This window comes from Paramormyrops kingsleyae, chromosome 15 (assembly GCF_048594095.1).
Source record: "Paramormyrops kingsleyae isolate MSU_618 chromosome 15, PKINGS_0.4, whole genome shotgun sequence".
Classification (NCBI taxonomy): Eukaryota; Metazoa; Chordata; class Actinopteri; order Osteoglossiformes; family Mormyridae; genus Paramormyrops; species Paramormyrops kingsleyae.
Window position 1 is genome coordinate 21,389,266 of NC_132811.1, and position 15,144 is coordinate 21,404,409.

Below are 15,144 nucleotides of genomic sequence, written 5' to 3' on the forward strand. Positions count from 1 at the left end.
AGCAGATGCTTTTATTCAAAGTAACCTACAATTGAGAGAGCAGAGTCACTCAGTCCCTGGAACAATTGGGGTAAAGAGCTTTGCTCAAGGGCCTATAGTGGTCACTCTTCTGACCACTATATTTGATCCAACAACCTTCCACTGACAGGCACGTGCTTAACTCACAGAACCACACACTACCCCACCCACTCCCTATCACATTGTTAGCCTCCCATAACATTTGCTTTATTACTTTGTCAATTGAAATTATTGTTTTAATAAAAGCATTCATGCAATTCATGATGTAGTAACAAATTGCAACTTATACCATAAGGCTTTATGTTAAACCATAACAGACATGTGACTATGTTGACATCCTGCCTTCTGCTGAGATACACCAAGTCATTGAACCCTGCAAATATTTAAAGTATTTGCCGACAGTGGTTTGGTCTTGTGTTCCCTTTAACTCTAGCATCAATGGAGCAGTCACACTGTATTATTTTTCCAACACAAGTACAGTTTGCACATACAATAAAACAGACCATGAACACAATTAGATGATTCAGGAATAAGGCTTCTGCTTTAAAGTGCAAGATCATATGATGTAGGGTCATTCAGTAGACTAACGACTATATACATGAACAAACAGCTATTTATCAGAATGCAGAATACATGCCTGAAGGTTAATGCTATAAAGTGTAGCAGTAGAACAGGAGATATTTATTCCACCATTGAAAGACTAAGGTTGAAAAATTATTTTTATTTCTGGTCTTTAAGACAAGTGATAGTCAAAGGAATGTCAAATTGTAATGGTTTATACACAAAGATATGGCTGTTTCAAGGGTTTTAAGTAGAATGGGGTAGCAAGTAGTAAAAGAACAGGATGGCTGATGATGCAAGCATTTTGAAAGGTCAATGGCAAGGCATGTTGTGGGGTTCTGGGTGAGTAAGTGTGGTCTGGGGGCAGAGTCAGGACCTGGTAGACAACAACACAACAACACAATGTAGGAAAGAGGACATGCCATGTAACCAAGAGGTATGGGGCATGTACTCCACGTAAGGAGACTTTGGATGTCAGCAAATCTGGGTTTTTGAGGTGAAATTGAGCTCTTGCTTCCTTGTTGGTGGACTTGAAGCTCAAAAAAGGATCTCAGAGATAGTGTGGAGAAGCAGAGTTGAGATAGACTGAAAATAATGTGTGGTATGAAAAGTGTGTGTTTGTGGCTTCAAAGGTGGAGAATGGATCTGTTAAGAATAATTAGGACCAAGGTGGGTTGGTTTTGCATTTTTTTTAAATCTCTGATGAAGCATATACTTATAAAAGCCTAGGTATGTCTGTGCCACCTGTATAGTATGGTGGATTATTAATAAAAAAGCATGCTTAAGCCATCCAGATTCAGACCTGATTATTGTTAATCTGACTGTGTTTGTATTGTCGATGAACTGATGGTGTATAATCTGGACTTTTCCTGGAGAATGATGTATTGCCAGGGAATCAGGAAGGAACCGTTTGTGTGAAAAGCTACTGGTGTGGTCCACCTGCTCACCGAAAGGGAATATTAAATCCTCTGTAGTAAAATTAAGGACGGAGGTCAAAATGGACCGTTTATGGTGTTGATTCACACCAAAGGCTGTATGCCGAATGCCAGCACTCCAAATGTGTTGCTCTGACTTAGGTCTGGCAAGTTTCCCAGTGCTTAAAAAATGCAATAAAGGGGAAATAAACAGTTTTGTGCCCCCTGCTGCACATTTTAAACAAAACAGTTAAAACATAATTAAGTGTTCCTCTGGTATCAGACCAAGAATTTTCCCCTGCCTCGGGACCCTCCGCTCTGGCTGTCAGTGGGACAGTCAGAGCACATTTTTCTTCTGCTTTCTCTGACAGCCAGCTAGTGTATAACACAATGTCATCGAAATTGCACCCCAGAAGAGAGCTAGTGACTGCATGCTGGTAAATAACAGGACCCTGACAAGTTTCTATAAAGCACTTGTATTCTAGCCAAGCTATACGGTCTTCTAAAACTGCCACATATGCAGCTTCTTAAACTCAAATATTTTCATAAAATCTATATTATCAAACTGATGATTTCAAGAAATGTTTTGTGCATAGGAAAAAGTGGGAATCTGACATGGCAACATATGACTAGTATTTGTACCTCTTTGCTCAGTATCTGGTGGAACATTCCAGCTGCAATTTTGACTGAGTTTCTGCTATACCCTCAGCCAAATTTCCATGCCCTCTTTGGAGACGATGGTGGTCCTCTTGACTGTGCTCCAACAGGGATGCAATGGGTCCAGGCAGAGGCAGTGTTTAACACCAGTCAAATTACATACCTGCAGGAGGCCCCCTGTTGGCCACAAACTCTGAGCTGTCGACATTCCCTGTGATTTAGGCTTTTATTAAGAAGGGGTTGGCTACCAGAGGTGGAGATTTAAGATTTCAGTTCATTTGTACTGAACTGCACCTGAAATCTCCACCACTGTTGGCTGCACCATGTTTCTCGTGAAAACCTACTTTTAATTCATCCGATTATGAGTTTCAGTTTCCTGTTTTAACTCATTTTTAATCCCTGGTTCATCTGAGTCTCATCCCTGGCTGGTTCCTGTCTCCTGTTCTCTGGCCAATTTTGGGTGCTTCCTGACTCCTGTTTTGTGGTAAATTCTGGCTGGTTCCTGTCTCTTGTTTTCTGGCTAATTCTGGGTGCTTCCTTTCTTCTGTTGTCTGGCCAATTCTAGGTGCATTTTATCTCCAGTTTTCTGGCAAATTCTGGCTGGTTTTTGTCTCCTGATTTTTGCCTGCTTCTGGCTGACTCCTGTCTCCAATCTGGCCTTCATCCCTTACGTTCACCAATCTCCAACACATCCACCGTTGCACATCTAGTTCTGAACCCACCTCTCCTGCCAGGAGCCCAAAGCCCCATCAGTAGTCTTTTTTCAGCATTGTCAGAAACCGTCAGTTTGAAGACCTTACAGTGAGTCTGTCCAGTCTGGGTAGTGTTTTTGTGGGATATTTTAGCAATAAACCAAATTAGATTAAGTTCCCAGAGACCAGCATAACAGATTGTTTTGACTGTGTCAAACTAGTTGCTTTCCCAGAATTGGTCACACTCCCGTATTTAATGACTAAAAGCAGCATTCATGAACCAGTACCTTAAAAATAAGCAGGAAAAGACAGTGAAATATGATTTGTCGTGGAGGCATACAAGTGTATCTTAACCTCCTGAGACCCCACGTCCTCATACAAGGACTTCATTTTTGTTTAAAACTACTAAATGTTCAAAAAAATTATGTTTGGTTTTTATGATTATGAGGTCCTACTAATCCCAAACAGCTAAAGGAAATAAAACATGCACACCAAACAAAAGCCCAGGACTCAGAAGGCTAATATTGGCATTAAGCACAGCAGGGAGCTTGGTGATATAGGAGTACTCCTGCTTTATATGGACTGGTGAGCATGTTAGAGTTCAAGGAAAACAACAATAATGCAAAGTACACAGTAGCACATTAGGCAAAATTTAGAGTTAGCACTTCACCTGCATACCATGTGTTTACCCATAAGGCTTTGCGGGGCATGTAGCCTAGGTAAGAGCAGGCTGACGAAATGGACAATCACTGCTACCTTCTGATCATCCCCGTATTACTCAGTCGATATCAGCAAAAACTAACCGCACGTTTAGAAATCTCAAATTTGACAGTTTGAACAATTAAATCACTCGTAATATTTAAATTTGAAATTTCAATGGGACAACCAAAGGGTAAACTTGTATGATGCACGCTCTTCATATCGGCTGTGCATATGCTTCTATTTTTTTTAGAAATCTTGCATTTTTAACACGTTTATATTTCGGATACAACAGGTATCCGATTCATGGCTTCTTTCAACTGACAAAAACAAAGCGAGGCAGCGTAAAAAGCACCAGAATAATACGACGTAAAATTGCAAATATACCGTAAAAGGAATTTCGAGAGGCATGGTGTCATTCGTAGACAGTTCAATACAAAAAAAAACCAAAGGCGCCATGATAAATCATTAATACCATTCCCTCGCTGGGTACCAAGTGCCCCTCCCTTTGCCTTCTAGCAACACATTAGCTTTTCCCAGTCAAGTCCTATACTTCACCAGTAGGGGGTGTATCTGCCTGTCAAATCGCACATGGGCGCGGGAGGGCGCAAAACATACCGCAATCAACCATTCACTATCACTGACTAGTCGCAAACAAAAGGTATTTTAAAGAGGAGGGGATATTGGGGGCAGCTTGGCTTGCCGTCGTACACTTGCACTCCACCCTTTCCCACCGGTCAGGCTGTCCGATCAGCCCGGGCGAGCGGCGCTGCCCACGAATAACGGGAGGAGACGGGAGGAGGACCACCGCCGAGACAGAGGAAGAGGGGCTGCGATTGATCGCTTTCCTCCAGTGCGCTGCGGGCTGAGAGCTGATCGAAACGCGTCTGTGTCCAGAAGGAGAAGACAAGAAGACAAGGTTGAAAACGAGGGGAGAGTGCTGATACCATGGAGTAAGTGCACAAGGAGCCATGACGGACTGCTGTCATGTTCATCTGACCTGCATGCACAGATGAGGCTTTTTATTCATTTCTTCGGCTCGCCTTACCTTCGGGGAGAGACTGGCGTCACTCCACATGCACGCCCTTTGGGTCTAAATGGCTTAGATTGCATCGCTAAAAATCCATAAAAACATACATCGGGTCTGCGTAGTTTATTGCAAAAACGCGTCGTAACCATTTTATCGGGCATAGCCTCGTTTCGCCAGTGCGTCGGTGTCTGAATATGCTCTTAATAATAGTACTGCGGCGATTGCAGCATAGAGATTGTGTAATATTTCGGGATGCCTTCAGATTTGCACATGGGAGGACGAACTGCAGCCTATACTGATGACAATGAGACGGCGTTAATGCCAGTAAAACAGGGCTGTTTACACCTTGAAAATATGAAACACGATTTTACGTGCATCATCTGTGTTTCATTTATTACTATCGGCCCAGTTATTATCAGCACAGCATATTATCATCTGTTGGCATGCATCTGCTGAAGCCTAACAGCGCGCGCTGATAATGTGTGTTATTGATTTAAGGTTTTCCATGATGCTGTTCGCGCTGATGGTATTAAGATGTGCTGCTTGCTGATGATGCCTTACTTAAAAAAACACGTTTCCTGCAAATAGGAGTCATGAGTCCTGTTTATTTCCCCCGGGGGTGGGTATTTTGCTTAGGCAGGAATTAGTGGAGAGACGAGGGCATTATCTGTCCTGAATGTCCGGCCAGTGGCCGTGAATGTGTAGACATTCAGAGCAGGCATTTTCTGATGTGTTGATAAAAATGGGCTCTTCCAACATGGCTGTACAGACCATAGGATGTGCACATTGGATGTGGCTAGATCATTAAAAACATTTTTCTTGCTTTTATTTCTGCTTGCTGTCCTCATAACTCTCCATATGTAGAATCCATTTGCCCACCCGGTATAAGCATTTGTGCAGGTCAAAAAAATGCAGCATTTCCCAAACATTTCCCATTGTTATTCAATGGTGATTTTTTTCTCTAGGAATCCCATTGTGTGATGCTAGACCTCTGTATCCTCAAAATGTCACGCACTGCAGCTGTTATATCCTGTAGAGCTGGTTGCCTGCCTGCCTCTGTCTCCGTTTTCAGTCTTGAGTAATTGTGACTGCTTTTACTTGGTAACAGTATGCGCTTATTCAGCGTAATTATTGATTAATGCATGAATGTTTGTGTTTTTCCCCCCCATTTTGCTCTGCCTGTAGTATTGAACAGCGTATGTGAGTCTGCGAAAAAGATAGTGGGTAATGTTGTGAGGTCGATGTAGATTGGGGGGCAGTAGGCAATTTCCGGGGTCAGCTGGATAATCTGAGTAGAGTTTGCGTTGATGTTTGAACAAGTGGCATGCTTGGGTGTCCTGTTAACTGGGTGATGTAAGGTCAGGTCAGTGTAGATTTGTTTAGGTAATTGATACAAATGTATGGCTTTAATTACTCTCAGATGGATGCAGTCTGTTCATGAGTAATTTTTGTTGAGGGAAGAACAACATTCCACCAGTATGTTGGCAGAAATTATGGCTCATTGCACGAGCAGTGTGTGGCTCAGTGGATTAGGGATCTGTCCGGAAAGTCGTGGGTTCGAATCCTGTGGCTTTATATAACCATGGTTCTTTACCCTGTTTGGGGGTCCTGGACTCTTGCTGACCCTGTGCTGTGATTCCAAGCTTATGTCTTGGACAAAGTGTCTGTCAAATAAATAAATGAGTTAAAAGTTACAAACTTCCAGTTGTCCATGAAAATAACAGTGTACATATGACAGATTGCATTAGTTGATATTGGATGGGGTGCTTAATTGAAGCAGTTAGAACGCTGAATTAGGATTCATAGCAGAGTGGAGTGCAGAGGTGTGGAATACTGTACTTCCATTAATTCCCATTTGCCAGTGACTTTGCATGAAGCTTCCCTCTCCCTCATCCGTGTTTTGGCGTTTCAGTTAGCCAGCAAGTCCCCTTCGGTCACTCACCTTACTCTCCGGCAGACATTCTCCTTCTCCTTTACGAGATACTGGATTATTTTTTAACACTCCTGCAATGCTAAGGCATGAACGGCACCCCGAACAATTAGCACACTCTGGGCTTTTACTGTGAAGCAGGGAAAGGCGAGACGCTGAGGAAAATGGTGCCAGCACATTTCTCTTAATTAAAAGTCTCTTTTTAGGAGTCGGGCTGCCCTGCAGATACCCAGGGCGTATAGTCCCCGCCCTGCTGCTCCCCTGCCACTCCTTCCTCCCTAACCCTGCTCCCTTTGCCCCTTGTGGGTTCTGGGTATGGCTAGACGCAGTTCCCTCCCAGGACCCCGCGCGTGATGAACCGAAATGCGTTAATGAGCAGGGGGGTGTGGCCTGTCGCAGCCTACGGGCATCATAGCTTAATGTCCCCTCTGTGTCTTTTACTGAGGACGCTGCTTTTCTAATATTTGAGAGTATTTCCATTCTTATCGTGGTTTGTTGGTTAAAATGTTTTATTTTTTTTCTAACGTTTGAAGTTGTATTTTAAAGAAGCCTTTTTCAAAAGTTATGGTTCCGATACAGATTTGCTTCATGAATATCATTACGGTAGTTAGCGTTTTTAGGGAATTATTTTAAATATGATCTCACTTTTCTTTTGCTCCTGTTGTTGCTTAGTGCTGGTTCTGCTCTCCTGGGTGTTTTTTATTGCAGGGGTTGTCTCCATAGAAACCAGCCGGACTCTTTCAAGCTGTTTCGTTTCTCATGCTTTGAAAAACAGCTTTATGGAGCACATGGCAAGATGGCGATTCTCAGTGCAGCGTTTACACACAGGGCGGCACCTTTGAACAGCTACTGGGCTGTGCTACTCAAGGCCAATAAGTCGGGGTGCAAAGGCCTGTCCTCAGAAACAATGGTTTAAGGGATTCCATGGTTCCATTTGTCTCTCATATTGAAAGTGAAAGGATTGTAAGGCCTATTAGCATGGCGTACAACAGTAAAATGGCTTACTTTAGCTTGGATATCAACTGACAAATAGTCTGTAGACACTGACAAGATCTTCTGCTACTTTTTATCTTATTTTTGATGACAGGTGCATAATTCTGTTCCTTTGACATGTATTAGGTACAAGGTATACTACTACTTAAACATATGCACACTGTATACCTTCTACACCTTCTATATTTTCAATATATTTATGCACAGTCTTCAGAGTGACCTGGTGTACATTCCACTACATGTTGTATTTGTATAACTATCTACAAAACAAATAAAGGAATCTTGAATGATGTAATAGTATTACATCATGGTGATGCTTTAATACGTTTTACGTTAAAATTGCATCTCTGAATGTTTCTTTGTGTTACATAGTATGAAAAAAAAGTTACTTTTGTGCTAGCGCTCCATCCAGGTAAGATGGTTATAAAAACTGCCGTATTAAATTATAAGGTTCTTTATGCTGGAGACTACGTCTCCGTTCAGTAAACCCATGCGATTTCACCCTCCTTTTGGATATTGAGACAGGCATGGCTCTGTTGGTTTCTCTGGGGGGCGATTCCTAAGGAGGAAGGCGGCCCTTTGCCATTCTAGCTGGAATTAGACTGTGCTACCTTCCCCGTTTATGGCAGATATATTAAGATTAAGCATGTGAGCGAAGAGGATGAAGGTCCTCCATACTCCAGATTAAAATAGCTTAGGAGAAGTCTCTGACAGCAGGCGTCGGCAGATGGGCCGCATGCGAAAACATGAGTCACAGGCCGGCCGTCTTCCACGGTAACGGTGCCGTAGACATGTCACCAGCTCTTCTCCTCTCTGTCCATCCTTATACCTTTGCAGACACGCTGGTCTATTTTAAGATATGCTTGCCTTTCCTAGGTGTATCTGAGTAAACAATAGGTGTCTAATCATCCGCTGGAGTATCTGACTTTCTAACACTGCTAAGAATCCAGGATTCCTGTCTGCAGCTTGAATCCATCAGATGAAAACAGGGACTAATGTGAGAATTTGGAGACGTAACTTGGATTCTTCATTTTTAAAATGAATGTGGCAGCAGCCTTGGTGACTGTTTCCGATAATGGTCAGTCTTAAGGCATTTAAAAAACATGTGCAATGCACATAACCCATGACTTTCAAGAAATCCAACACAAATTCCAAGAGAACTTTGCAAAGATTCACCCTCCTTACTTTGTGTAAGGAAGCTGGCTTCTTCTGTTGTGTTCTGTTGGGTGTGGTTGGGTGTAGGGGTGGATGGGGGGGGGGGGGTGAATACAGCTTCCTTAATGTTTCCTGTTCCTGATACTGTGAGACCTCCAGCTACAGATGTTCAAAGGCCTGGGTTTTGAAGTGCGCTTTATTCGTAAGGTCTGACATCCAGGCTACAGGAAAGGGGCAAGACTGTTATTGTGATAAAGGAGAATGCTGGGTGCTGGGGAGGGGGCAGCTTGGGGGGCTTGCAGCATCTCGAAAATGTGAAACCAGTTAGATGATTGAAGCCAGAGAACTTCTGTCATCACCAATAGAATTCAACCTGCATGACCCTTCAACTAAGAATAGCAAGTGGCAGGAATGGCTGCCTCTTCAGACGGCTGTTTCCAAGCATTCGTTGTTATTGTGGGGGGGGGTCAAGCTAGCATTATCTTTATTTTTCGGAACAAGAATGAAATTTTTGTGCATAACACAGAAGGCTGCTTCCCTTGGTCAAGATACATATGTACATAAACATTTAATCACGTTTTTCCTAGCAAGGAATTTCTGACCCCCCATTGAACCTTGGGCTTGGGGTGACGTTTGACACCGTAACGGTAGGAGATGTCAGCGGGATGCCTCCCCTCCTGCGGCCTCATGGATGTAAACCCTCGGTCTGGAAGCTGTAGGAGATGGAGGCCTCTTTGTACCGAAGGCCCAGCTCTCAAGATCAGGCTACCCCCCACCCGCTCTCTTCTCTACCTTTTGCTCCAGAGCTATGGGCATAACACAAGCTCCCCATGCAGACTGTTGATGTTGGAAAGGGGGGTGGTTTGGCTGGCGGGACCCAGGACGTCTCATTTGGCTCCCGCATGAATACGTCTACGAACCTGTGCGCTATTGGACACGAGATACTGCATGACAAGCGGTGTGATTATAAAAAAAAAAAAACAAGTTGCAGTGAACAAATGGGCAGCTGCCCCAGAGGCATCCAGACAGGAGTGTTGGGGTGGGGGGGGGCATTAATATCTAAATGTGCAGTTAAATTATAAACCCTGTGTTAGGGCAATAATGTGAAAAAAGGGAAATTTGCAGCTAGCCTGGGTCACCTGGTATGAGAGAAGGAGTACAGCCTATATTTAATGGACTGTGTTGTTTTCCCGCTACCCTTGCAGTTTCATCCTTAATTGGCAAATGTAAGACATTTGCTGTGTTTATAAGCCCTTAAGCTTTGCAGGGAATAGATTGGACTCTGAAGTGCACTCGGGACAGACTATCATGTGATCATCAGGGCTTTTCGGATGTGCTGGGTTGTTCATGAAAGCCTCTTTCACATGGGCATCGGCCAGCCTTGGCCTGCACCAGAATGACTCAGCGTTGGTGTACAAACTGTGTCCTGATGTTTGGATGGCTTTCCATTGTTTTTAAATTTAATGTGCTATCTGGTACCTCATTCAAGAAGTAAGCCGTCAACCTGGGGTATCTGAACATTTCACCCATCGTATCATCATCCCTTACTAGGGAGGAAATTAGTCTCCTGTGCCGTTAGCTGTACCTCTTGAAACCTTCTCCCTAAATTCAAAAGCGCTACTGATGATAATCAACAATGCAGTTAGTTACATTTTTAACTCTTATTGATGTTCAAATAAATTTGCTTTCGTACTGTGTTTGCTGCAATTCATTTCCATTAATTATTGGGTGTCATTCCTGGGTATAGTACTGTGTTTGAAGTATGTTCTGCACATGACAGGAGAAAAGTGCTGATTTCAAGTTCGGTGCGCAGGCCTTTAATTTGCATACAAAAGTTGAGGCTCAGTTTAAAGCTAAAGCTAAACCTAACTCATGTCGGCACAATCTCAGGGAGAAAAAAAATAGCAAGAATTTTGTGACATCGTAGACAACGGTTATTTTTGGTCGATGTAACATTGTGCCATCCCACTCTGTAGAGTCCATTTACGTCAACAGGAAACAGACCTTAATGTGTTTTGATTTTTGGGTCTCGTTACAGAGTACGACGAAGGTCTTTGATTCCATTGAACGTCTTTCTCTACACAAACATCCAGATGTGGTAAAGACCATAAACATTCTAAGATAAATAGCTAATAAAAATAAATATATATACTCAAAAGGAGCTATAGCCTTTGTGTAAGGAAGCTTTAAAAAATGGCTTCATAATGTTAAATCTGAGACAATAGTGCATCTGCACACACTTCGTGCCCTTTCACAAATGTGTGTGATGGGGCCCACGGGATTCATCACTGGACGTGCGCTGCGGCGAGTTTCAGCCCTTGTGTCTTCATCCTGTTGCACAAACAGGAAGAGTCCAAGGAAGCTTGTACGTCAGCGTGGATCCATTGATTCCAATCGGAAGATCAGTCGGATAGCCAATAATGGCAGCGCTGGCAGGCGTCCATTTTAATACGTTATGTTTTCCTGCCAGAAGACAGTAATCCTCCTTTCATTTTTGAGATGGAAATGAGTTCTTGATTTACCTGCCTTGCTTTGAGACATTCTGTCTGTTCTGTTAAAATGCCGCTTACAGAAATTGGATGCCTATTTATTTCAGTTTTTCTTTTCCTTTTTGCCAGTCTCAGTGTGGGAGGGTGACATTTTCAGTCTCTTGCTTGGCTTCTGATGATTTGTTATTTCAACATGGCTCTTTGAACTTTTGACAAAGGCGAGTCAAAAGGTGTCATCCAGCCTGCTGTGGCCTTCTGCTGGAAGCATCGATGAGTTTCCTGGGGGGTGCAGGGGGAGTGTTTGTACTTCCTGCTCTTGAGATGAAAATGCTATTTTAATATGTAAGTTCATTACTGTTATAATAACTTGTAGTAAATGTATTTACAGTTTTTTTTACGAATTTACTTATTTATTTTAATGACTGGCTGGGCTGTGACATCTTGCCTCCCCTGGGGAGATCAGCCTTCTGGTGGCGCTCATGTTGCCCTTGAGCACATTGTTGAGAGTCAGGAGCTTCTCAACAGGAAGGCTGCCCTACACTGGACTTGAGGTCAGCATCAGAACAGCTAAACACTGGGCCGTGTCCATCCATCTTCCAAGCAGTTATCTGAGACCGGGAGCCTGAAGCAAAGGGCAAAGGAACACCTTTGTAATTGTATCTCTGGGGGGACTCTCCATTCATTTCTATGGGGCAAACTCTAATCCTGACATGATGACCATAACCCCTACCCAGCCCTAACCTTAACCATAAGCAACCAAACAAAATGCTTTTAGTTTTTTGATTGCATTTACAGATCTTTATGGGGACCCAAAAAATGGTCCCCACAAAGTCAATAAAAAAAATTGGTCCCCACAATGTAATATGAACATAATCTATACACACACACACACTGTGTGAGCTGGATTTGATCCCCTAACTCTAGCAGTATGAGACAACTACCCTACCCAATAAGTTATGGTACCACCATACAAGCTGCATTAGTTACAAATTTAGAGCTCTTTCTCAGTAACATATCTTACGCCTGCTGAAGTATACTGAGAGTTGATGCCGACTTGCTGTTTTATATGCATTCTTTTCAGATGATACAATTGCTCCCTGTGAGAACGTGGCTGGTTTTGTTTTGTTATCCTGCTCTGGCGAGAAAGTGATAAAAGGAGTATGGAGCTTCCTTTCGGTAATGTTTACAACCTGTAACGATAGCCGTAATATGGTCTTTCTGCGTTAAGAGATTCAGCTAAGGGTAATGTCAAGAATAATGCCTTAAAGAACTTACCGGAGCAAGAAAAACACGATGTAATTTCTACAGGAACCAAAACTGTTGTTTTAATTTATCTCAAAGAAATAGTTAACGACGCCATTTTTGAGGTGTTCTTATTTCTACAAGCTAGTAAGATAAAATAGGAACTCCTGATTAACTCAGACATCAACCAGGAAATACCATCATCACCATCATAAGGAGTAGCCCATTTAAAGACTGTTTAATACAATCACATTCTTTAGAATGTCTCTGTATATCAGATGTAGCGCTTTGCGTAAAGCGTCCTGCACCACCCATGCAATAGAGTCCATTCCAGTACCAGTGCAACAGCTGTGCAATGTCACTCTCTTTTTTTGATTGATTTTCTTTTGTACTGCTCAATGTAAATGATCACACGTCAAGAATGGGCTTATGTAGCGCTTGGAGTAAGTCCAGTGATAATGTTGGTTTTCTTTAGTTATATGTGTAATGATGTTATAGGAGAAGTGTAGAGCGAGGCCTTTGGAATGTCTGAGTATTCATGATGACCACCCCAGGGTGCGCTGCGTAAAGTAGAAATTCCTGAACTAAGCAGAACTTTGAGGGATTCTTGTAATGGCTGACATTTGACAGCAGCAGTGAGTCGAGTTATCTATGCTCGACGGATTTGGAAAGGCTGGAGCGAACTTCAGTGATTTTTACTGGGAGATCTGACTCGCAGGCCCGCTGCTGCCAACATGTGCTCCCCTTTCATGTTTCCACTTAATATTCTCGTTCTGTCCCTCCAGTCCCCGCCAGCATGCTGGGCCTGCTACCCTATTCTTGTCCTACTCTTTCTCGGTGTGAATTTCAACAGTGGATCAGTTCAGATTGATCTTCCACTGGTAGTTCTTGGTCCAGCAAAACTTAGCTCCTTTACTAGAAACATTCCTTAGCTGATGTTACCTTTCTGTAGTGTTTATTAGTTTTAGACACTGCATGCACCTTTTTCCTGCGCCGTGGAAACAATAGTGCCTGCTTTGTTTCAAGTTTTCATGCGTTCGTCATGATAGCAGGACTCTGGCACGAGCTGGTGTAGTGGTAGCATCTGAGGACACCGATAGGGTGTGCACATGTTGTGTTTACGTACCTCTTTACTACTCCTTTCATACCCAGATGGTCCTTCAAAGGGGAAACCCTCAACAGCGCATTCCACAGAGGGCTGTTGTACTACGCCCAACACTTTGGTGGAGCACAAGCTGAGCATGCGATACTCCGTGAAATGTCATGACCCAATCGTCAATCGCATCATTCCAGAAGACACAGAATCCCTGCAGTTGTTAGTGCTCCCAGCAGCGTGCATGTGACCGTGACAGATTTAGGCTGCGGGTGCCATGTGATATGTGATATTTATCTTTGAGGAGTCCAAGCGTTGTAGACATGCGTTGACCCTACCTGCAGCTGGAAGCCCAAAAGGACGTCACGTGAAAATAACGGGGGCTACATTCAAACCACTTAGGCAGAAATGGTAGGTTAGGTAACACTGCCCATGTTAGTGTGACCCAGTAACCCTGAAAATAGTTTTGTGCAGCTACCTTGTGCTAAGTTCTGCCGTCTGGCTCACCACCACAGGGAGTCTGGGTGGAGGCCTGGATGGATAATTGTCCTTCCCATAATGCCTTGCAAAGTGTCCTTGTGATATAGTGTGTGCTTTAGAGTCCAGGAGAATGACTGGCTTTAGAAACATGGGTTATTGATATGCTAAAGATATAGAATATACATTTAATAACCTATAATAACTAGTATGTGACAAGCAGCATTTTCTAATGGCTATATCTAACGAAAAATAAAAATAGCAGTCCGTGCAGGATCTGCCTGGCTTCTGGGTGCGGTGTGATCCTCGCTTCTGTACGTCAGCCAGAATCGCCAAGCTACTTGCTTCACATGTCTGAGATTCCCATCATATTTTCACAGGTGGTACATGTTAAGAGGCAAGATCTGAGGGGACGGGAAGCATGTGTTGTGTGACGGCGGGGAGAGGCGGCCCCGCCGGAGGCCTGGCATTCCTCTGTTCCCTTGTGGTCAACCTTCTCCTCTTTCATACGGACACCCAGAGGAGCCCCCACTCCGTGCTTCCCAGCTGCTGAGTGGTACTGGGGGCTCCTCGTCTTGTGATAATCTGGAACCTTTTCGTGACACGTGCCATTTATCTGAAGCCTGTTGCTTCTGCTGCCAGCTTTCTGCGGCATCCCTTTGCTGACAGTCGTTTCCTTCTTCACACTCAGAGCTATGTATTAATTGAAATGTACGCTGTAAGATAACCCCCATAGGAGTAATATATTAGCCTGGTTATACAGAGTAAATGTTCGTATTTCACAGATCACAAATAGATTTTTTTACTGTGTGATGCAACTGTGTGTGATGAACCCAGACAGGGTGCAGCATACAGATATCTGATAAAAGTGTAAAATGACCCTGTATGGGCCTGGTTAGGCGTTTAATTCACAAAGTCATCACGTGACTGTGCCCTGAAGCCATTTCCAAGATAAAATCCGCAATTTTTATTGGTGAGAACAAAACAGCTGTAAACAGAACCACTTCTTCACGACACCATTCTGTCATCCCCTCTCTGAGCGGCACATGAGTACTGAGTCTGTATTTAATAATATTCAACATATGTACCAGTTGTATGATTGAGAATCCTGGCTTTGTCTACATAGTCTGATTTTTTTCCTGTCTTTTTTCTTGCCTTCTTTGTCTATTCTCATCTCCATCAACATCACTGTGA

The 15,144-nt window shown here is 43.3% G+C and overlaps 1 protein-coding gene across 1 annotated transcript in view; it reads left to right on the forward strand.

The window, feature by feature from the left end:
- Window positions 1-3,575: 3,575 nt before the first annotated feature.
- The window catches only part of palm1a (paralemmin 1a), a 47,946-nt gene continuing 36,377 nt past the window's right edge, over window positions 3,576-15,144 (forward strand). The window contains exon 1 of the mRNA XM_072700092.1: window positions 3,576-4,494. Within this exon, the coding sequence (XP_072556193.1) occupies window positions 4,490-4,494 (5 nt within the window). The 5' untranslated portion in view covers window positions 3,576-4,489. The remainder of the gene's footprint in view (window positions 4,495-15,144) is intronic.